Genomic DNA, 23,900 nt, shown 5'->3' on the forward strand with positions numbered 1-23,900 from the left:
TTAACTGTAGAACAGTCAACTCTAAAACCGCCCACATGCCACATCTGACGACATAGAATCCACACATTATTAGAATGTAACAGTAGGCCAGTAAGTTTCACACTTTTTACAAGTCTAATCTAGTTTAATATCTGACTTTATAACCATCACCCTAGCACAAATGTTTACTGAGTGACAGCTCATCAGACATCAAAGTCACTATGTTCTGTAGACTAAGCAACATCTACACAGAGCACTATGAATAATGACATACACTTGCTTGGAGTTCTCATTTAAGTCATGTTGCCAAACAGACACCTGCTAATAATTAACACAGTAGACTTAGGAGGCAACAAAACTGACAGTTTGACTTTCTAAATAAGCGTAATCTACCTGAATAAAGAGTGATTTAAACTTGAGCACTAAGAGAACTAAAGAAAAGATAAGTTATTGTGGTTGGGAGAAGTCCTGGAGAGGAAAACGCAGTAAATCTGGTTGGAAAGAAAAAGGCTGAGTATACATTTCACAAAGCAATCTAAGAAACTCAGTGTAATGCAAATCCTTCTGAATGTAAGCGGACTCAACAGTGTGCCTACAAAGGTTGTTCTTTTGGCCTTAAACAGTAACTAGGGTTTTTTTGATCAAAAAAGGGTACCACAGTAAAGATTGTAATGATCTGACTTTATTTTACACTAGGTAGGGGGCACAAAGCAATCCTCTTTAATAAACTTGACAATTAGCTTCACTTAGAACATTTTAATAATGCACATTAAAAAAAAGTATTTGTCTTACAAATTGTTCTGCAATCCAAATATACAACAGCTTGGAAAACAACATTTAGAAAACAAAAGCCAATGTAAAAAGACAACTACAACAGTACAGGTTTGATATGGCTCAGATTTTACAGCTTTCTTACTGCGTCATCTATGTCAGAGATCTGTTCCTTCAGCTGACTCCATTGTTCCATGTTTAAAGAAATACCTAAACAAGGTTTAAGAAATACAAGGTGAAAATCAAGCCTTTTGGGAGATTTTGATATATACAAATATTTGAATCAAAACTGTCATTTCACTTATGTGGATTTTTAGTGTTGAGAACAAAACCCAGATCTCAGGCACGCCACATACGCGCTCTATTACACCAGCTGCCTTTTGAATGGCAACCAGAATAATGAAGTTTTATGAGCGATCTATATTGATATTAAAATCTTACATGTTAGTCATAGGTTCAATTTTATATACAGTTTAACTTCCAACAGTGCATCTACATAATGCCTATTTTGACCAATAAGTACCAGTAAAAATCTGAAGATATGTCACAAACATATACAGAACCAGATTTAGCATAAGACATTGGCAGTTTTACATCCTGTCTCTTCCAACATTTGTTCCATATTTCCACCAAATTTCAATGTGTTTAGCTCTGTGCTGAGTTCTTCCATCAGCATCCATTCCACTTTGGGAAACTCCTTAAAGTGACTCAAAATGGGCATGGCAGAGTGCACAATTCAGATGGGTATGGGTGCACTCTGGAATCATGCTATCAAGAGCGACACTCCGCTTCACCATCCCTAGCTGCCTTTCCTAGACTCAGTTTCTTAATCAGTAAATATGACTTACACATCAAAGAGTGGTTATAATATATTAAATCAGGTACAATGAAACCTCAATCTAACATCCATACACGTGTGCAAACAATGTATTTTTCAGAAAACTGCCGAGGGACCATGAGAATGCAATAGGCAGCAGCAAGAAGGAAGCCTGTGAGGCTAAGTCAATTCCTTAGGAAACATATGCAAAAATGAAATCAAGGATTAGCCACTGTGGAAAATCCTGAATAAAATTGCAGACAGAAATAATCAGTAAACATAAAAAAGAAAGCTTCTAAGACACACTTGAAAACTGCATCAACAAAGTGTCACCTTTAACAGTGGGCAGAATAGTACTAGAAGAACGCATTTTTCTCCTTTTACTAAAAAAGAATACACATTTATTCACTGAATGGGTGCACACATGCATACATGTATGGGCCCCCTGCGCCACAGAGTTTTCCACAGTATAGGTAGTATCCATTCTCTCCTTCACCTCATGGGTCCTGGGTCCTATTGGCACAAAGTGCCTTCACCTGCTGAGGGACCATACCTTACTGGCCCAAGAAAGCATTTCGTAAACTAAATCAACCCAGAGCATAGAACTACATAAATTTAGGTAGTGTAAGTGTTAATCTTTTTCAAAGTTTATCAGCATGACCATGTACAACAGTTTCACCTGACATTTTCCTGTGTGTATATAATGTATCTCACCCTCCACTCCCTCGCTATGCCCCATTTCCCACTCCTGTCCATCGCCTGCCTCTTCTCAGCCAGTCCCCCTCTACTGTGTGCATGCCTTTGTCTATGCTCCCTGGAGCACAAGTTAACAGTTCATCTTGACCATCAACTCGATGGATTTAGAACCATTATGAACACACCTCTGTGAGTGTCCACAAGTATCTGTGGACAGATTAAACTGATGAAAGAAGACCTGCCCTGGATGTGGGTGGCCCCACCCGCCTAAGGCCTCATTGACACCAAGCCCAGCCCCAGCACACTCATCTCTCCACATCCTGGCTGGGCCCCACGTGAGCAGCTGCCCTCCACCTTCTGAGTGGGTCAGAATAAACCCTTCTTCCCTAAGTTGCTTTTATCTCCTATGTTGTCACAAGAAAACGAAATACAAGTTGGTACATGCTTTCTGGCTACTTTGTAACAGAATGAACTGTTTCTACATGCTAAGAGGATTGAACTGGGCAGAGCACCAATACTAAGGGGACAGAGACCTTTAAGGACTCTGTATTAAAGAACATCTTGCTAGAGCTGAATCCCAAGCAAACACTAAACCCAGGAGTTTGCTACTTCTCATTTTACAGTTTCTAAAGTAATGCCTAATCTGCCTAGGAACTGATAAAAATGAAGTTAAAGTTAGCGATCACTTCAACGTGACAATAGGATGCTGTTTTCCTAGGTTTCATTACAAACTGATTATAAGAGGATCAACCGAGTAAGGCCAATCCTTAACCTGTATTCCCTGTAACAACTTAAGGTAAGCATTCAATCAGCATTAACATCAAACTGAAGAAATAAAACCTCACCTTTTCTTCCTGGTTTCATTTCACCTTCTGAATCCATCCAATATTCTCTAATATCAATTAGAATTTTTCCTTTGAAGTCCCGAACACTGACATATCTCATCTTTCCAATCTAGCAGAGAGGGAGAAAGAAAATGCATAAAGAGAGGTTTTGAATTTATATTCACAACTTGCACTTATAATCCTGGAAAAAGTATTCAACTGCAATTGGGGGGGTGAGTGCGTGCATATATGTCCACATATGATGTCCAGAGAATGACTTCAAGTGTCTTTATCATTCTCTGCCTTGCCTTGAAAAGATCTCTCACTGTTAAGTTGGCAGACCACAGAGTACTCAGGATCTGTCATTTCTGCCCCTCAGTGCTGGGATTATAGCCATCTGCAGCCAAATCCAACTACCTCAGGGGGATGCTGAGCATTAAAGCTCTGGTCCTCATGTTTGTACAAGCATTTCTGCTTATTGAGCTATCTTTCTTCAGTCTCACTTTAAAATTTATGAATATTAATAAAACACAGTAAATAGAATGGATGTCCTTTGACAAAAATAGAAACATAATGTTCCAATAATCCTGCTTTGAGGGTAAAGCATATACTTAACAGACCAGACATATTCTGAGAAATGCATACTCAGAAGATTCTCCTGTGTGAGCATCAGAATGTACTTAGTAAGACAACTTACACACTATGGTACCAATCCTATAGTATCCTCACTTATATGTATGTGTTCAATTGACTGACACTTGCGGCACATAACTGCACATCCAAAACAACTGGCAGTAGAGTCTCCCAAGAGATCTTAATTACACTATTCATAATAGTTAGAAGTAGAAGAAACCCAAAAGTCCATCCTTAGATGAGGACACAAAGAGAACATGGCTTACACATGCAATGGAACACTATTCAGTCTTTATATAGGCAATCCTGTCCATGCTATAGCGTTATGTTAAGTGAAATAACAGCAGTACAATCTGATTCAACCTAAATGAGATGCCTACAGTCTAATGCAGTAAACTCAGAGAAATCAAAAAGTAAAACACCTCAGAAGGCAGTAACAGGCAGCTAGCTGTGTTCAAGGTTAGCTTGGTTTACACATAGCAAGCTCCAGGCTACCCAGGGTGTGCTGGCTGAACAGAAACAGCTAGCTACCAATGAGCTGGAATGGTTGGCCCACAGGACTGCAACTACTGGGGAGTGTGGCCTTGTTAGAGTTGGTATGACCTTATTGGAGGAAGTGTGTACTGTTGTTGGTTTAAAAAAAACAAAAACAAAGCCGGGCGTGGTGGCGCACGCCTTTAATCCCAGCACTCGGGAGGCAGAGGCAGGCGGATTTCTGAGTTCGAGGCCAGCCTGGTCTACAAAGTGAGTTCCAGGACAGCCAGGGCTATACAGAAAAACCCTGTCTCGAAAAACCAAAAAAAAAAAACAAAAACAAAAACAAAAAAAAAACAAAAAGCAAAACACACAAAACAAAATCACAATCATTTGATTTTACCAATGAAGTCTTGGGAGCCAGGTGCTGGGGTGGAAAACTGCTCGCTCAGAGAGGCAGAGAAAGCACCCAGCTGACTGACCTTCCTCCTCAGCCAAAGTCCCACCAGAATGCCCTCTCTCTCACACCATGTCAAATTCCTTCAAACTCAATGTCCCTCCCTTCTTCTTGTGCATTTCTGTCCTCCTGACTCCTCTTGTCCTCTATGTTTCTTAATGATCCTATGCTCACTTCCTGTCAGTTGGTCACTTGCTCTGCCTCTTGACCTATGGTTGATTTTGTTTAATCCTGTTTACAATATTCAAGCAGCAAGTGCTTTGACTAAAGGCATATGCTAAGGCTGAGCCACACAACTAAAAACAGGTTTTTCCAGTGAATACAATCTCAGGGTTCACAGTGTGATCAAATATCTTGCAACCCTGTACACACTTGTAGAGGTGGGCGTTGAGGTCTCATACTCAAGCTATGCCCAGTGTGGCTTTTGCTGCCTTCAGATTAAGATACAGAACTCTCAGCTCTTCCTCCAGCACCATGCCTTCCCTGCACAGCACCATGCTGATAATGGACTAAAACCTCTGAAACTATAAAAGCCAGCCCCAATTAAAAGTTTTCCTTTACACATAGAGTTGCCATGATCAGTGTCTTTTCACAGCAACAAAAACTGTAGCTAAGAGACAGGCCTACATACGGAGACCCTGTCGTTTTTTAAAAAATAAACAAATAAAAAACCTTATATATACTGGTGGCTTAACACAAGCTATGTGGTTTTTGAATGTTCCCACTTTCTAGATTCAGTAAATGAAAGTAAAGTGTAGTACTAAAGCAGACAGACATAGGTCAAGAATTAAGAATGCAGCCCAAAAATAGGACATGCATTTAATAAACTCACCAAGTTATTTAGGAAAGATCCACAGTATTCAAAGGAAGGACAGCTGTTGTGATTTGAATGAAAATGGCCTCCTTAGGCTCTTAAGGAGTGGCATTATTTTAAAGGATTAGGACACCTGGCCTGTCAGAGTAGGTGCAGTCTTTTTGGAGGAAGTGGGAGTGAACTTTGAGGTTTCAGAAGCTCAAGCCACACTCAGTGTCTCTCCATTCCGGCTGCCCGTGGAATTCAGCTACTCTCCAGCAAGACATTTGCCTACCTGCCACCACGCTTCTTGCCATGGTGACAAGGGACTAAACCACTGAACTGTAAGCCAGCTCCAATTAAATGTTTTTCTAAGAGTTGTATGGTGCCTCTTCACAGCAACAGAACACTGACTAAGACAAAAGTCTTAACAGGCAAAATTGTAGGTGTACGCTACAGGTGGATCTCTGTGAGTCTAAAACTAGCTCTGCTGTGCAGCCAGGGCCATACAAAAAAAAAAAACCTTGTCTCAAGAAACCCAACAAAAAATGAACCAAAGCTCTTTTTTAATTAGTGAGAAAAAAAAAAGTCATCCCCTAAAAATAAACCTCATTTCTCAAAAATCTCTACCAAAAAACAACTTTGAAAAGCCATGGTAATGCAAGAGCCTCTGCTCTTGAGGAGAGGCAGGAGGATTGCTAAGACCTCAAATTAGCCTATTCTATATAGTGACTTCCAAGTAAGCCAGGGCTATTAAAAACAAACAAACAAACAAAAAGACCCTCATCTCAGACTCCCCCACCCCACCAGGCCAGAGGTAGAAAGGAAAGCACACAGCATGAATGGTAAAAGAAAAGCCAAGATACAGTTATAAAACTGGATATTCCAAAGCCCTTCTTTACAAACACTACAAAATACTCTAGTCAATTTTATACTTATCCTGCCCCAGTTACTCGCTGTACTTAAAAGTCAAATGGCCCTGGAAGATCCCCACCAGACTTCTGATAATCTGCAAGACTTCCCAGGCTTCAACCACAAAGGCTCTGTAATTCATACACAACTCAAGCTCCTTCCCACTTCAAGATATGAACCCAATTTCCTACTCTTGAAAATGCTCCCTTTGTCCACACACTGCACCGCTGGCTTAACCATCACGTTTCAAGATTTAGGTGTCTTATCCTTTTAATGAGATTCTCATGCCTACTCTCTCAATCTGTCCACTACTTCTCAGGACCTATTGTCATTTTTACTATGCATATGTAATCATGGTTCCCTTAAATTCCACAAGGTTACAGATCACATTCCACGTGGATTATTAGACCTGGCAAAGCCTGAATGAAATAGAGCACAGTAAGCATCCAACTTATTATCCATTTGAACCAATAACAGCATTCTTTTAAATTCCTCATCACATACCTTCACCTATATTCTCTATCAAACCAACCTTTGCCCCGAAATTATACTGAAGTCAAAGAACTGAAACCTATAACTAATTAATCTACATTTTCTTTTTGTCTATTTCTTTCTTCTACTACTTTTAGTTTTCTTTCACCACTTTATCTACTCACATCCTTTCTTCTCTCATCATTCATTTGCAAATCTCTCATAAGCTGCTATCGCCTCCTCTCTCTGGTTTGTGTTCTTTGGTGGTTGGCTATTTAGTTGAGCACATGTAAAAGCCAACAAGAATAATTCCCAGCCAAGCCCCCAAGGCGCTACAGGAGATCGTCCTCAGTGGCCACATTTGCTGGCAGGTCTACCTTACAGCTGGTCTTTCTTCATCACCGTCTTTGTAATCATCACTCTCTCCCTTATCAATACAAATGAAAGTCTATATAACTGCCTCCACAATCTCACAGCATCATCTACTCACAATGCCTCATCTCACCAGTCAGTGTTTGCAGTGAAGCAAATTCTGAATTGCTACAAACACTTTAACAAAGTCAAGACACCCAGCAGCCCTCCCTGGGGTTCCCATGTCACTCCATCTATTCTCTCTGATGCCCCTTTCCTTAAGCTCAGACTCCTGGTCTAAACACGCTAACCCAGCACTGTCTGTACCCATACGCTATTGTCCCCAGCCTTCTGTTTCTTATGAAGCCTAAGTTAGGCCATTTCTCTCAAATACTATCAAATTTATACTTTCCCGTCAAATACTCATCCTACTTACTCAAATTTGCTTCCCAAATATATAGTTCTAAATCTTTTTTTGGCTTTCTGTAACCTTTGGAATTGTATCATTTAAATATAGTAAAACTAGACTTCTAGACTTTTACCACTAGCCCAGAATTGAACAAATCACCCTCACTTCCTACTCTGGTCAAGAGGATTACAAGGGAAGGCTGGTGTGCTCTATATCAGGATCTGCCCACTGGACTCAATGCCCTCCAACTCTACCTGGAACATGTTGTCATCTCTGCTGCTGCTGCTCTGCTTGGAGGATGCCAGTGCTCTAGAAGTCTCACCAGGCTTTTGCTTCTTCACGGGTTTCTCTGGGACAACTTGCTTTTTCCTCTTTAACTTAAAAAGAAAAACAGGCAAGAATACACACTTGTGAAGTTCAAAACACTTCATTAAAAAGTTAGTCAAATTTTTGACTTATGAAAAATATGTACATTAAAATGTTTTAACTATGAATCTAGTCTTCACATAACTAATGATAGCATTTTTACACTCTACTCTCATAATCTCCACAGATCCCTCCCATGTTAAAACAGTGATCTTGTGAACTAGAACCCACACACTACTCTCTGGAAAGAGAACGACAAGCAGCCTATAACTTCTGTATAAACCTTTGGAAACCACAAATCCACCAGAAGCTTTCCTCTTGTTATTTTAAGTTTTTAAAAACAAAGTATACTGGTATATTCTGTAACCCTGACTAAGGTTGAGGCAGGAAAGCTGAAGATCAAACAAAAAAAAAAAAAAAAAAAAAAAAAAAAACCAACATATTTATGACTAAAACTGAATACTTACTAATTCTTTGTCTACTCCAAAAGGTATCTGTACTTTTTCAAGAATGTATGCTTCCAGCCTGGACTACATAGCAAGCTCCAGGCCAGTCAGGGCTACATAATTTAACTCTTATCTTAGGAGGAAAGGAAAAAAAAGGACGCCTCGGTAAAGGAAGTTACTATCTAATGCCAGGCACGGAAAATCAAGAACTCAAACTTCTTCAGCACTAAGAATTGATGATGGACAGTAGTAAGACTGTACTCAACCCCATATTTTAGAATTAGCACTCGTATAAAAGAATTGCATATAACCTCATTCTCAAAATGAGCGAAGAAAAGCTAAAAAAATTAACAATTTTAAAAAACCCATGTTAAGTTTCCAGTCCAAACAGTAGAGGGCAGGCATGTTCCTTCTTAGTGGAAAGGACAAACTAGTTTAATATTACTAAACATATATTAAATTTGTTGAGGCTAGGGTAATAATATGCTATGAAATGAAAACTATGGAAGCACCTAATGTAAATGTTTACAGGATTAATAGTACTGTGAGACAAGCTAAGCAAAAGACAATCCTCTGACTGGTGCATGCAGCAAGCAACCTCAGTGTCAGTTACACAAACTTAGAGGCTACACTGTACAAGTTCTGAAAAGACTTCAAGTACAGCTATATATGATGTTTGAAGCCTTATTTCAAAATTATAAATGATACTATAGTCTATCTGTACATTTATAGGCTCCAACTTTCCTAAATTTTCCTATAGAATTCCCTTAGGCAGTACAGAGGCCAAAAAAACAAACAAAACCTAAACAATAACAAAAACTTTTAAAAAAAAAATTTTTTAAAGAGGGGGTTGCTGCTTTAAATAAATAAAACAGGGTCCCCAGTATCCCAGGTGACCTTGAACTTCTGACCCTCCTGCTTCCATTCCCATGGCTAGGGGATCAAACCTGGGACTTCCTGAGTGCTAGGCCAGCACACTACCAACTGAACTACAATAACTAGCTTTGCCTGCTGCTTTTACACTTTGTAAACCACAGATGCACTAATTACTTATTTTCAACAAAGCAAGTAAACAAATAAGGGTGAAAACAATGTGTTCAATTTCTAGGATTGAATGTCTACTCAGATATAAATTTCTATTAAGACACAGCGGTGTGGAAGGAAGTCTTGACCACAAGGTGAACTGCTCCGTCACACTTCACTGCTGTGATCAAGTGAGTGGAATGAAGCTGACAAAACAATGATCACCTAACACAGAAAAAGCTTATTCTGACAAAATGGGTAATTTTGTATTTGCTGTGTTGGATGACTTTATTTACTAAAAGCAAATAACCTTTAAAGTTAAAATGTACCAAAACTAAAATTCAGTAATTTGGAGAAAGAGGAACAATGACTGAGAAACTGTCAACATTAATATTTTCATTCAAAAATCCATGCAGCCCAATAGTGACTTATACCTATAGGTCAGACAGAGCTTTGGAAATTTTATTACCATCATTTTGTATTTGTTGTACTTGTGATGCCTGTATGTGGGTACATGAGGTTACAGGGCAAACTTGTAATGGGGTCTCTTCTCCTACCATGTGGAAGAACAGAGAGGTCAAACTCACATGAGGCGCCACAGCAGGCTAGATTAATTGGATTTTTGAATGACATGGATTTCTAAATAATGGTGAGTAGTGTCTTTGGTCTCATTAAAATTCTAGTGCTCTAGAGTCTAAGAAAGCTTTTCTGTTGACTCTTGGTTACTAGAGGTGCTCAATGGAGGACTTGCTTAGTCTGAGCTGGGTCCCTACTCCTGAGGGTGAGGGAGAAAGACAAAAGTACAAGGTCAGCCCAACAACTTACTGAGACCCTATTGCAAATAAAAAGTAAGAGGGCTAAAGATATAGCAAGTACTTGCCTAGGATGCACTGGGCTGCCAGGCTGAACCCCAAGTACAACACAAAGACCTCTTAAGTATGATGTAAGTCCTGCAAATGAGACTAGAATCTAATATTCTACTCAAGGAATCCATCAGTCATTTATCTTTACAAAATTACCCTTGCAGATTCTCTCACATTTTGAGCCCAGCATCGGTAGCACCATCCCAGCATCCCCCTTTCCCCATCCCCCGTCCACCCCCCCAGGGAAATCACAGGTGGTTGGAGAAGTCTAGGATGCATAGCAAAACCTATCTAAAAAGACTGACAGGCCTTTCCCTTCAAAACCCAATGTCAGCATTATGGAACAATTAATGCATCATACATTTTGTTCTATAAAAGAACTAGATAGAGTAAAAGTCACCTTTTTTTCAACTTCGCTGTCCGAATCACTGCCTGAAGAGCTTGAAGAAACGAGTTCCTTTGATTTAGGCATTCTGAAAGAAAAAGACATCACATGAATAATTTGCAAGGTGTTTTAGTACCTTCATCTTAGCTCTCCCAGACCAAAAGAAAAAATTAACTTCCACAGCTCATTCTGCCTTTTTGTGGTACTGGAGTCGTTACACAGAGCACATGTCTAAATTGCAAATAACAAGTACAGCCAATTATTCTGAACCCAGTCAGGACAAAGAAATAAAAGCCATGTGCACATTCCTTCACCCTTCTCAAAGTCAATGGGTCTTTTTAACAACTGCTTTGTAGAGGGGTTATAAAGTTTGTGGGTAGACTACAAGAAAGCAGCTGAGAATGATGACTGTAAAATCAAGAGAAATGTACATAATTCCACTCACACTAAGATGAGGGGATAACTCCAACATAAACAGCTTGCCCATGTAAGCATAATACCTAATTAATTTTGCCCTTATAAATCAAATCATCTTTTACATGCTCTGTATACACTAGTTTTTACTTTGTGGCCACACTATCAAAACAACAGGCAACAATCAGAGTTCACAATGTTATACACAATTCACAATAATTTTGCACTGATTTTCTACTTAGGGAAATATATAAAATGTGAACGCTTTATGTGCAAGGCAAAACTCACCAGACAGGCACACAGCGCAGAGCCTGCTGTTTATTTACTGCATAAAACAAAGGGCAGACTACTCAGTCTAACCCACATTTCAAGGAGTCCCTTAGGCAAGCCCTAATTACTTTTCAAGATACTTACACCAAATGGTAAAACCAGGTAGCAAAAGCTATTTACCAAACTATCTTCTGCTCTCTCCATCTAAATAAACTTATTAACTTCTATATGGCTTAAAGGTCCTAAAAAAAGCACAAGATTCTGTAAATACTAAAGAAAGATACGTCAATTCCTACCTCCTACATCAAAAAAATTATAACCCAGCTCTCTAAAGACCAAACTGGCATTCAATGTGCAAAATAGGAGGTCAAGGCGATCCCAATCCTGCCCACGACTCTACAGAACACAACTGGCCAGTCCGTTAGGGGTAATAACGAAACTCAGGAGGGAGAAGGCTCCTATCCAGCCCCTTCGCTTTTCCTCTATTGCTCCATTTCACAACCTGACCTCCAAAATCAAGTTTCCCAAGCTAGCTCGGTCACACAACTACACAAAGCCTGTTTTTTGAGAGAGAATTGCACATAAATCTTTCGCTTGCAAACAGCCAGCCATATCTATCTCCCATTACGAAAAGCTCTCTGGGGAACTAAAATTACTTCAAAGAACCACGTCATTATCTAACCTAAATCTACCCAATAAGAAAACAATGTTTGTTACTGGGAACTAAAGCCAGTCCCGTTCCCTACACTTGGACTTTTAACTTTAATGAGGCTTTACTGGGGTGGTTTCTTGGAGGCCCGGGGCGGGGGTAGGGGGGCTTCGTAATTCGAGCAAAAGGTAACTAAAAGGGGTGACCGTATTTAGACTGATCAGTCGGTGACCGGGGCTGGGGAGTACTGAACACATCCCAGAGTGCGAGGCTCTCGAGGACGAGCCGGCGCGGGGCACCGTGGGGGTCGCGGCCAGGAAGCTCCCGAAAGCCCCAAGGCGAGGGCTGGGGCTACTGCCGGCCTCAGGAAGGGGGCGTGGGGCGTCGAGAGCGTGCACAAGAGGAGGGCCTTGCGCCAGCGCCATTTTCTCCTCGCCCGGGAGCCCAGCCATGTTTGCCGAGCGCGCCCCCCGCCCCTCGACCCCGCGGGGCCAGCGTCCCCCGAGGGTGGGGAAGGGGTGGCTTCCCGAGCACGGTGGTCCGGGCAGGGGTGGGCGAGCGCAGCCTCAGGGCAGACCGCGAGCGCCTCCGCCCGGAGCCCCACCACCCAGTCCGAGAGGCGCGCGGCCATCACCCGCCGCTCGCCCGCCCGCGCCCACCGCCTCGGCTCGGCTCCCCGGAGCGGCCGCCACACGAGGCCCCGCGGGGACGCGGGCAAGAGCGGAGGCCCTCCCCCCGACCTGCCGGTTTTCTCCCCAGCCGTGGCGGGCAAGGAGAGCGAAGGGGGCCACGGTCGCCTGGGGTCGGCCTGGCCGCAGCCCCGAGGAATGGGCCCAGGGTCCCACGCACTCACGCTCCGCTCCGGCCGACCAAAAACCTCTCCCTCGCTCGTTCGCCTACTCCGGACTGACAGAGAGCCGGAAATGACGGCAGCTTAGCGGCCCTGGCTCCGCCCAATGGCACGAAGGCCACGTGAAGGGGCGTGGCCTCGCCGCCCAACCGCCAGCCGGCCCTTTCCAGGGCCTTAAAGGGGCCGCCACAGATACTGAAATGGATGCTCCTGAAAGAGGGAGATGGCGCCACAGTGAGATGCCATGCAGCTTGGGCCTGATCTGAAGGAGAATGAGGTGTCAATGAAACATAAATGACAAGATCCACGGAGCTTTGCGTTTGCAAATAGCTTGTATATGGTACGGCTCTATAAATGCTGTACTGAAATGATGGGAGCTACTCTGAGAAAAAACAATGTGCTGACCCACTTGCCCACAGATAATTTTCTGTTTCTACCTTTAAGATCTGACTCATGCTGCTAAAATCCAAAGGAAGCAAGCCTGGGAGGCGCACTATTTAATTCAGAAAGTCAAAGAAATCTTACAAATGTCCTTAGCCATGAAACCTTTATTCTTAAAATGAAGTTCTGGGGCTCCAAAGTAATTGTGGTTTGAATATAAAATCTCCCTGTGGGCTCATTCATTGGGGATCTGGTTTTCAACTGATGATCTTTTCAGAAGAGCCTGGATCCTGAGAGCTGTGCCTTAATCAGTGAATTAATGCTCTGATATAGTCATAATATGACCGCATTATTACAAGGTGGTGAAAAGTAAGGGTGTGTCCTTTGGGGGCTACATTTGTCCCTGGCCCCTTTTGTGCTCCCTTTCTGCAGCATCCTCCTCTGCAGGTTACCATGGACTTGGTGTTCCCCCTCACTACCAGCCTAGAATACAGGAGCTAGGTACTGGAGACGGAAACCGGAGACGGAAACCTGGAGCCATACTGAATCGCCATCCCTTTGTCTAAACAGGGATCCAAAGTCTCGCAGAGGAAATCCACTCCACCATCACAAATAACCACAAGCAGATGGCTTAGGATGTGTATTGGATGATTTCCTACTGTAGCCAACAATAAACAGAGTTCTGTTTATCACAAAGGTTTACATACAGCATTTGACAGATATTGATCATCCTAACAGGTTCAAGAGTTGAAATGATCATTGTCTTCACATTTAACAGCTGCAAAAATTAATAAGTGATTCAAACCTTGTATTGACTCGAACCTACTAAGGGTAGTAGGGAGGTGCCCCAGAGCATCCCTACTGAATGCAGAGTCCAACTAGAGCAACACTGTCATCAAAATAAACTGAGGGAGGAGTCTTTGTGTATGAAGCTCTAAACAAGGGTGTACTGGCTAGTTTTGTGTCAAGTTGACACAGCTAGCATTATCACAGAGAAAGGAGAGGAAATGCCTCCATGAGATCCAACTGTAAGGCATTTTCTCAATTAGTGATCAAGGGGGAAAGGCCCCTTGTGGGTGGGACCATCTCTGGGCTGGTAATCTTGGTTCTATAAGAGAGCAGGCTGAGCAAGCCAGGAAAAGCAAGCCAGTAAGAACATCCCTCCATGGCTTCTGCATCAGCTCCTGCTTTCTGACCTGTTTAAGTTCCAGTCCTGACTTCCTTTGGTGATGAACAGCAGTATGGAAGTGTAAGCCGAATAAACCCTTTCCTCCCCAGCTTGCTTCTTGGACATGATGTTTGTGCAGGAATAGAAACCCTGACTAAAACAAATTGGTACCAGCATAGTGGGGTATTCCTGNGACANCCTGACCATGTTTTGGGGAGGACTGTGGAAGGACTTTGGAACTTTGGGCCAGAAGATCCATTCACTGTTAAGAACTCTGTGAGCTGTTGTGTAGGAGCTTGGAAGACAATGTTGAGAACAGTGCAGAAGATGGAGGCCTGGCTTATGAAATTTCAGAGGGAAGATTAAGACTCTTTTCAGGGCCATTGCTAGTTTGATTGTGAAGGTTCGGTGGTTCTGGTTAGCTGGGGCTGAAGAATCAGCTGTGATTAACAAGATACCAGAACTACTAAAGCAAAACCTTTGCATTACTGGGACTATTGATGCTGGTTAGCTGGAGCTAAGAAATTAGCAGTGACTAAGAAGAGACCGGCATCATTGATTTGAAATCTTCTGGAAAGTGGTTTTTGGTTTGGTTTGGTTTGGTTTGGTTTTTGGTTTTTGGTTTTTTTGTTTTTGTTTTGTTTTATTTGGAGAGCACAGAGGCTGTGTTCCAGAGATAGCCAACGTTGTACCTTGTGCTGTGGCTGGACTTGGTAATGTGTAAGAGTCACCCAGGTGGTACTGGTTTTGAAGGCATGAGGGGTCACACAGAGCAGCTGAGGCTCAGCACCATGAAAGGCCATGGAAGGCTATTGGTGAAAGTGCAGCCGTCAAGTTGCAATTGACAGCCCAGGACTGAAGGGGTCATGCAGGGTTTTGGAGATGCCAGTAGCATAAGATGACCACCAAGAGCAGCAGCAGTGGTGGTCAGGCATCTGGAGCCTAGAGCATGACACGTGTGCTACAAAGGGCATGGCTGGAGAAGTGACCCAAGCCCTTGGAGGAGCCCAGAAGATCATGATCCCAGACATTGGATGGTTGGAGAACTGCGCCCTGATATTTTTTTCCCTCTTGAAGGAAGTTTTTTTTTTAGTGAAGCCCACAGTTAAGAGACTTTTAATTGTAAAGACTTTGGATTTTAAGAGAGATTGAAANTTTAAGAATTTGTAAAGACTGTGGGACTTTTAAAGTTATTTAGATCTTGGGGATGAATAAGAAACTAAGGGTTGAGGCTTACCAGTGATGTGTTTGTGTGTCAAGTTGACAAGGGGTCAATTGTACTGGCTAATTTTGTGTCAAGTTGACCCAGCTGGAGTTATCACGGAGAAAGGAGCTTCAGTTGAGGAAATGCCTCCATGAGATCCAACTGTAAGACATTTTCTCAATTAGTGATCAAGGGGGAAAGGCCCCTTGTGGGTGGGACAATCTCTGGGCTGGTAATCTTGGTTCTATAAGAAGAGCAGGCTAAGCAAGCCAGTAAAGAACATCCCTTCATGGCCTCTGCATCAGCTCCTTGCTTTCTGACCTGCTTAAGATCCAGTCCTGACTTCCTTTGGTGATGAACAGCAGTATGGAAGTGTAAGCCGAATAAACCCTTTCCTCCCCAACTTGCTTCTTGGTCATGTTTGTGCAGGAATAGAAACCCTGACTAAAACAAAGGGCAAACATAGCTATAGGCTGCCCTGGAGGAGGTCATTGGGGACAATATGGAGCCATCTGCCTGGTGCCGAAAATATCTTGGTCTGGACTATAGTTACACATAGTATGCAGATAAAATGTTTCACTTACCATTTGTGCTTGTTCCAGCGTAAAGGTATACTTCAATAAACATTAAACTTAAAAGGTTGAAATTGAATTATAACCTGGCACGGAGACTATTGTTATAGCAACTGTAGAGGCTGAGATGGCTCACCCCAGGCCAGCCTGATCTCAGCTAAATTGCTTTTCCTCAAGTTAAGCTTTATAGCAACTGACAGAACTAAAAACTAGGGGGGTGGGGGATGAGGTGATAAAGATCTTCATTTTGGATTTTGTAAATCTTAGGCAACACTATTTAGCAGTTAACATTGTTAGGATTTAGAATGTGGGACAAAAGGGAAGGAATGGCAAAGTGAATCAGAGATGGACAGAAGAGCAAAGAGACGATAAACAACTCAGGAGAGAGGCCCTGCTGCAGACCAGAGGTACCAGAGAAGGCAAAGTCAGGGTGGTAGGTGAAACCCTGAGGGAGTAAGCCAGGCAGTGGTGGCACACACCTTTAATCTCAGCACTTGGGAAGCAGAGACCGAGGCAGGTGCATCTCTGTGAGTTCAAGACCAGGCTGGTCTACAGAGTGAGTTCCAAGACAGCCAGGGCTGGACAGAGAAACCCTGTTTCAAAAATAGAAAAAGAAAGAGAGAGAGGGAAAGAAGAGAAGAGAAAAGAAGAGAAGAGAAGAGAAGAGAAGAGAAGAGAAGAGAAGAGAAGAGAAGAGAAAAATAAACCAAATAACCCACCACCGTGACTCCTATCTACTCCACCCTCACAGAAGAATGAACAATGCTGTCCCTCTGTGGGGAGCTGAACAATGCTGTCCCTCTGTGGGGAGCTGGCTGGAAGGAATGGATAAATGGTGTATGTTAAGGGAGTGAAAGGCAGACAACAGAGGAGACTGAGTCACAATCTTGTGCAAGCATCCCTCTCTGAATCTTTTTAGAACTACTTATAAAAAATTTAGATGCAGACAAAAATGCAAATAGACCTGTAAAATATATTTTGTGAAGCACGTAATCACAGTAAAAATGAATGCTGACAGGCTGGGGAGAAGACTCCGTGGGTGAAGTGCTGACTATGTATGTCTGAAGACCTCGGTTAGGATCCACAGCACCCTCAAGCTGGGTGTGGCAGCTCTCCTCTGAAACACTAGCATGGGGTTGGGGGAGGGGAGAACAACACTGTAGGGAGTAAATAGGAGAGTGCCTAGTGTCATGGCAACCACACTGGCTGGAAGAGAGTTCCAGGTTCACCAAAAGACCCTGTCTCAAAAACCCAGGATGAATAGCAACAGAGGAAGACATCCGAAACCAACCAAACTCCAGCTATCGCACACGCACTCACACGTACACACGTGTGTATACCCACACATACACCACAAACACAAAGATCAACACTGACATCAAAAAATGCCTGATGAGGTCAGAGGTGTACAGCTCCCTAAGTGCTGTAGTTACAAGTGGTTGTGGCCACCAATTTTGGGTGCTGAGATTCAAGCTGAGATCCTCAGCAGAAGACAGACATGCTCGAACCTCAACCATCTCTCTAGTCATTATTTTAAATCCTTTGAAAAATGTGACTGCAAATGCCACCTAAATCATCTATATAACTGATGTTAATACACTTAAAATGTCTAAGTATGGTGGTTCACGTGTGTGATTCCATCACTTAGGAAGGTGAAGCAGGACAATTGCTGTGAGCTTAAAACCACTTCTGGCCGTAAGATACCACTGGATTCCCCTAGAACTGAGGTTACAATTATGAGCCACCTTGTGGATGCTGGAAATTGAACCTCAGTCCTCCAGAAGTACAGTGAGTAGTCTTAACTACTGGGTCACCTCTCCAACTCCTAAAGCTTTTTCTTTTCTTTAAAGATGTATTTTAATTTTAACTATGTGCATGGATGTGTGCCAAAGGTATCAGATTCCTGGGAGCTGGAATTACAAAATAGCTATCAGCTGCCCAACAATGGGTGCTGGGAACTAAACTTGTGTCCTCTGCAAGAATAGAAAACACTCTTAATTGCTGAACTATCTCTCCAAGTCCCCCTTTTATTAACATTATTAATTATCCTATTACGTTTTTTTCTTACTTGTTTGTCCTGAAACTCCTTTTCTGTGGCATACATCAAGATTTTTGTTTAACATGAGCAGATGTCTCAGAAAAGAACTCTTTATAAGGTACGTAAGGATAAGGAATAGCTTAGCATCCTGGAACTGCACTTGGCTTAGAGTCTGCACACACTTATAGTAATGCACTTGACAGCCGAAGTCTCTTGCTTAGACGCCCTAAGCACATGCTCATCTCCTAGCAACTTAGACCCCCACCTATGGGATGGAGAGAACACAGGACCAAAGGACCTGGGTTCAATTCCCAGCAGCCATAAGGTGACTACAGACATTTGTAACTACAGTTCCAAGAGATATGATGCCTTCCTTTGGCCTCCATGGGCACTGAATGCATGCAGATGAAACACCCACACACAAATTATTATTGTTGTTGCTGTTGTTGTTTGTTTGTTTTTGTTTTGTTTTGCAAGACCGGGTTTCTCTGTGTAGCCCTGGCTGTCCTGGAACTCACTTTGTAGACCAGACTGGCCTCGAACTCAGAAATCTGCCTGCCTCTGCCTCCCAAGTGCTGGGAATAAAGGCGTGTGCCACCACCACTGCCTGGCTTTTTTTTTTAAGGGACTCCAATCTGCATCAATTTGCATGCACACACCACTCTGAACAATGCAATAAGCTTTTCTTCACCTTAACAACTATCAAACTTACACATATTCTAGTCAATTGAGCACCAATCATGGATATGAGGGTAGAGGAGCTGATCAGGTCTGAACTGCTTTTGAGTGCATTCACAATACGAAAAACTGTCTTCTAAGGGGACTTATAGAGGGAATCTTCTACTTACCATCTTATTCGTATTTACAGTGGAGCACACATGTAACTAAAATCAGGGATATTTCAGGTCGGGATATGCTCAGTAGAGACAAGGTTGTACAACTTGAAAATTGTTTATCAAAATAGAAAACCACCCAAATTATGCCTAGTAACCAAAGTCCTCCTTCTTTGGAACACTATAAAAGGAAGCCCCAAACAATAATGAGTATTCTTGCCCATGTGTATGTCAAGCAGCATCTCTTGCTGCTGCTTCTTTCTGAGCCTGCCCTTCCCCCACAGCATTTTGTTAGCATATTACAGTAGAGCACAGGAGTCAGGTGTTTGGCACCAGACCTTTAAATTATGAGGATTTCAGGCACAAATTATAAACTTAAATAAAATGCTCTTAGTCAAAAAATAAAACCCCTCAGTCCCCACCCCCACCCCCTCTTAGTTGGTCCTGACACTGTGAAAGGGGAGAGTCAAAAGGAAAGACTCCACCTCAGTGTCTGTCTTCCCAGAACAGCTCAGGGGAAGAAGAAATCACGAAGACCCTTTGGAGATTAGGGAAGAGAAGGTTCCCCTCCAACCTACACTGATTCTTAGACAGGCTCTGGAGCTGCATCTAGGGATCTAATTAATATTGAATCTGATTAACAAGAGAAAAGTATCCACGTTTTTATTAAATGTACATATACCTGGGTATCCACAAGACAATGATGTCAGAAGAAATGATCAAAGCATGATGCTTTTCAGACAAAGAAAATCATGAAGGAATAGTGGACAATGGCTATTTAGGCTAGCATCATTAATTCTGGGCAAATTTCTAAGAAATACATGTTGTGGGAAGATAGCTAGTAAAAGATAAGAACTTGTTTATTCAAATTATTGTAACCCCAATTGCTAGCTTCCAGTGACCAAGGCTATTTTCAGACCTTGGTAAGTGAAAACTATCTCTCCCAAAAGAATCTTCTAGGTTTCTGCATGAAAGGGAAGATAGATCAAATAACCATTTCTGAGGTTATATTTCCTCAAGTGACTCAGCTTGACATAATCTCACTCAGGGTTCTGAGAGCAAAGCAGGCCAATGCTTCACCAGGCTGATGGGGGAAAGGGAGTGAAGGGAAGCTCCCCTGAAGACTCAGGAGTGTGGGAGGAGAAGGAAAGGTCTCTGTGGAAAGGGAGAGTGATGCAACTTCACAGAGCCCCAGACCCTTGCCAAGGAGAGCAAAGAAGGCCTTACAGTCAGGTCAAGACCTCACCAACCATTAGGGATAATCTCTTCTGTACTGTGTAAAAGTATCACCTGTCTATAAAAAGCTGATGGCCTATCAGCAAAAGGGAGGAGGTGGAAGGTGGGAATTCCAGTAGAGAGAGAGAAACTCTGGGAAGAGTCAGGCAAGCAGGAAATTCACCCCAGTCTCAGAGGAAGTCAGACATGAAACCAAGGGGAGGTGACTAGCCACATGGCAGGCATAGGATAGTATGGATGGGTTAAATACGTCACGGGACAATGGGAACAGCCTAGCTTAAGGCCTAGGCATTTTAAATGAATAGTCAGCCTCTGACTATCTGACTTTCTGAACTGGGGTGTGGATGAAAAGCCTGCGGCTGCCATGGCCTGCATACATTGGGCAGAACAAAGGCATCTCAATGAGCACCAGCATGAGGAAAAGGTACTCCTCACTTCATCCTACAAAAGGCCAGGGAGTGGTGCAGCATGGGCTCTCGGGAGCAGCCAGGACACGTGGGAAATGCACCAGACCCCAGGACCTCACCTGCTGCTCCGACATCATGGCGCACCACCCACCTCTACATAGGATTTAGAAAAGAGAAGACGAAGAGTGAGAGTCATGAGTTTGACCCAAGTCGGCTAAGAATAAGTTCCCAACACCAACTGAGATAGGGATTGTTCATCACAGTCGTAGAAAAATCAAGGTAGTCCCAATTCGTGAGAGTTTAGATTTGTGGCAGAGTTATTACCAGAGATGTACAAAGAGGAAGAAGCAAGAACTACAGGGAGAAGAGCAGTGTTTATGCTGGGACCACAGTGTACACAGATGGAGGGCGGCAGCTTCCTGTTCTGTCTGCAGACCGAATCAGGAAAGCAGATCTCAGCACACAGGACTAGAAGAGTATACGTTCCTCCAGAAAGCTTGGGGGAAACCTAGCAAGGATGCTGGAGGTCCCAGAACACAAGGGAAGGTAGCACCAGCAGGTCCGTTTGTGAAAGGATGTGGTGTCCCTGCAGGTCTGGGGTCTTGGGGATGCTTAGGATGAGGTCATCTAGATCGGAAGAGGAAAAAATTAATGAAGGGGAAGCCTGGTGTACTGGCTGGTTCTGTGTGTCAACTTGACACAAGCTGGAGTTGTCACAGAGAAAGGGGCATCCTTTGAGGAAATGCCTCCATGAGACCCAGCAGTAAGGGACTTCTCAATTAGTGATCAAGAGGAAAAGGCCCCTTGTGGTTGGTGCCATCTCTGAGCTGGTAGTCTTGGATTCTATAAGAGAGCAGGCTGAGCAACCCAGGGAAAGCAAGCCAGTAAAGAACATCCCTCCATGGCCTCTGCATCAGCTCCTGCTTCCTGACCTGCTTGAGTTCCAGTCCTGACTTCCTTTTGTGATGAACAGCAATGTGGAAGTGTAAGCCGAATAAAAACCCTTTCCTTCCCAACTTGCTTCTTGGTCACAATGTTTTGTGCAGGACTAGAAACCCTAAGTAAGACCCCTGGTCATCCTCCAATCAGTCATTGCAAAGAACTGGGAAGGAAGAGAGACAACTAAGAAAGTTACTGTAGATTGAATGTTTATGCCCTCTCGTTCCGTCATTGTAATGCCAGCCCCCAATGAAGTTATATTAGAAGGAAGGCCGCTGGGAGATAATTAGTAGTCAGAGCAAGAAGCTGAGAATTCATCTCCTAAACAGTGTGAAGCAGCGGCAAAACTGGAAATGGCACAAAGCCTTTCTTCAGTGGTATATTCCCTCCTACAAGGCTGCATCTCCTAAGCCAACTGGGGATGAGATGTTTAAACCTATGAACCTATCGGGGACATTCTCTTTCAAACCACTACACTTTTCTGTCTTATCTGCTGAGATGCTGTGAAATGACTCCTGGAAACAGAGGAGGAGCAACCAGCAAACACTATGTGTCTGCCTAGTCTTAGAAAGGTTCAACTCTGATGGGCTATTTCCAAGTCAGAAAGTCAACAGCAATCAAAACCCAAGAAAGCAGCATGTGCTCTAAATGGAGGAGCACTGTCCTCTGGATGTGACATTGCTGTAGCCCTTCCAAACTCAACGCTGTGATTGACAGCCCAGGAGCTGAGCAGGACTGAGCCCGCTAATGCTCCATTGTGGGGTGGGGGGACTATAGCAGTTTTGTAGGCAGTTAATAGTTTCTGGGGGATGGGAGGAAGATGCCTCACCCCACTCACTCACCCCTCCACCCCTGAGGATGTGGGCAGCTGATGGTTACTGGGAGAATGAGCGACATTTTCTTCCATGGTATAAGCACTCAGAAGTCAGGCCATGTACCTGAAAATAAAGTTCACCCATGTTCTTCTCAGTAACCTATTTGCTCAATTAGCAAGCATAATGTAATTCATTGGTTCACAGAGCTAGATTTGAGTGGAATCATTCCTCCAGTCTGCCATGCCTAACGTAAACTGGTGACCGTTTCCCTTAGAAAAGCGCATGCCACACTTGGCCAGTAAATGCCAGCAAGGCTGGTCATTTGGATCCCACAGGAGACAATGTTGTGGAGGGGTAAGAAGAAGAAAAGGAAAACCTGCCTTTGCTCCCCAACAGGGGAACCCACGAATCACTTACTAAAACTGTCGCAAACAAGCTGCTATAGGCTCACATTCTGCCCGCTCTTAGAATATAACTTTCAAAGTACAATATAAAAAAGTTATAAGTCCTAAGGCTTAATACTCCTTACTCAAATAATTACAGATAAACATGTGTTCTATGAAGGTCATATGTAATAAGTATCAGAAACCATAGTGAGGAAGCATTTAAATTTCAGCCTGCTGAGTGTTTTCCCCCTAAGGTGACTTTTGTGGACCTGGTACTTAAGCTCTTCTTAGCTCCAGCCTTCATTAGAAACACTGTATCACTTTCTATAGAAGAATGCACTTTATAACAGGGAATGCGTGTGTACACCATTCTGAGTGGGCGAATAGCGTGCGTCTCCTGTGAACTACACCTGCTCTATTTAATGTGCTATAAAATGTGTAATTAGTTTCTCGTACATATGCCATAACTCATGCCTGAAAGTGCTTTGTCCTTCAGGAGTCCTGTGGAGGCCACACAAGTGCCACAGTAGTGTTGACACTAGCCAGAGTTAGTCTTTGGAAGTCTGAGAATGCAGCTTATAAGTCCCTGAGACAAGGAATGCTGAGCTTTTGAGGCCTTTCCTCCTTGTACATCACTAATGTGTTTTCTAGAAATCAGATAAGTAATGTGGCTGATGAAGACATTTATGAAGTAATGAAGTGACAAGGACCACTAATTGACCCACTAACGATTTTTTAAAAATCGAGTGTTAAGTGCAGGACCAGCGTCTGAATAAATCCGTAACCTCTCAAAGAGTCTCTGGGAAGAAGGTTTGTGTGTAGTATCACTTGGGTTAAATTTTCACTATTCCTCATATTTAATATGAGTTCTATCCTGTTATGCTTCTGCTGGTGGAACCAATGGAAAAACTCAACCGTTCAGTCTCTGCTCCACTCTTTGTCCCTGTATTTCCTTTAGACAGGAGCAATTCTGGGTTAAGATTTTTGAGATAGATGGGTGAAGGAAAGGCCACCCAGAGTCTGATCAATGCAGATACAGATGCTCATAGCCAAACATTGGACTGAGCA

The 23,900-nt window shown here is 43.0% G+C and overlaps 1 protein-coding gene across 1 annotated transcript; it reads right to left on the bottom strand.

Annotated features, from left to right (window-relative positions):
* Positions 1 to 641: 641 nt before the first annotated feature.
* On the bottom strand, positions 642 to 12,946 carry Sub1 (SUB1 regulator of transcription). The gene is made up of 5 exons (XM_021183527.2): positions 12,857 to 12,946; positions 10,686 to 10,758; positions 7,842 to 7,964; positions 3,109 to 3,217; positions 642 to 960 (listed from the first exon to the last, which is right to left on the bottom strand). The coding sequence occupies exons 2-5, from the start codon at positions 10,755 to 10,757 to the stop codon at positions 881 to 883; spliced, it is 384 nt and encodes a 127-aa protein (XP_021039186.1). The 5' UTR covers position 10,758; positions 12,857 to 12,946; the 3' UTR covers positions 642 to 880.
* Between the last annotated feature and the right edge of the window lie 10,954 nt (positions 12,947 to 23,900).

Source organism: Mus caroli, chromosome 15 (genome assembly GCF_900094665.2).
Source record: "Mus caroli chromosome 15, CAROLI_EIJ_v1.1, whole genome shotgun sequence".
In the NCBI taxonomy this organism is placed as follows: domain Eukaryota; kingdom Metazoa; phylum Chordata; class Mammalia; order Rodentia; family Muridae; genus Mus; species Mus caroli.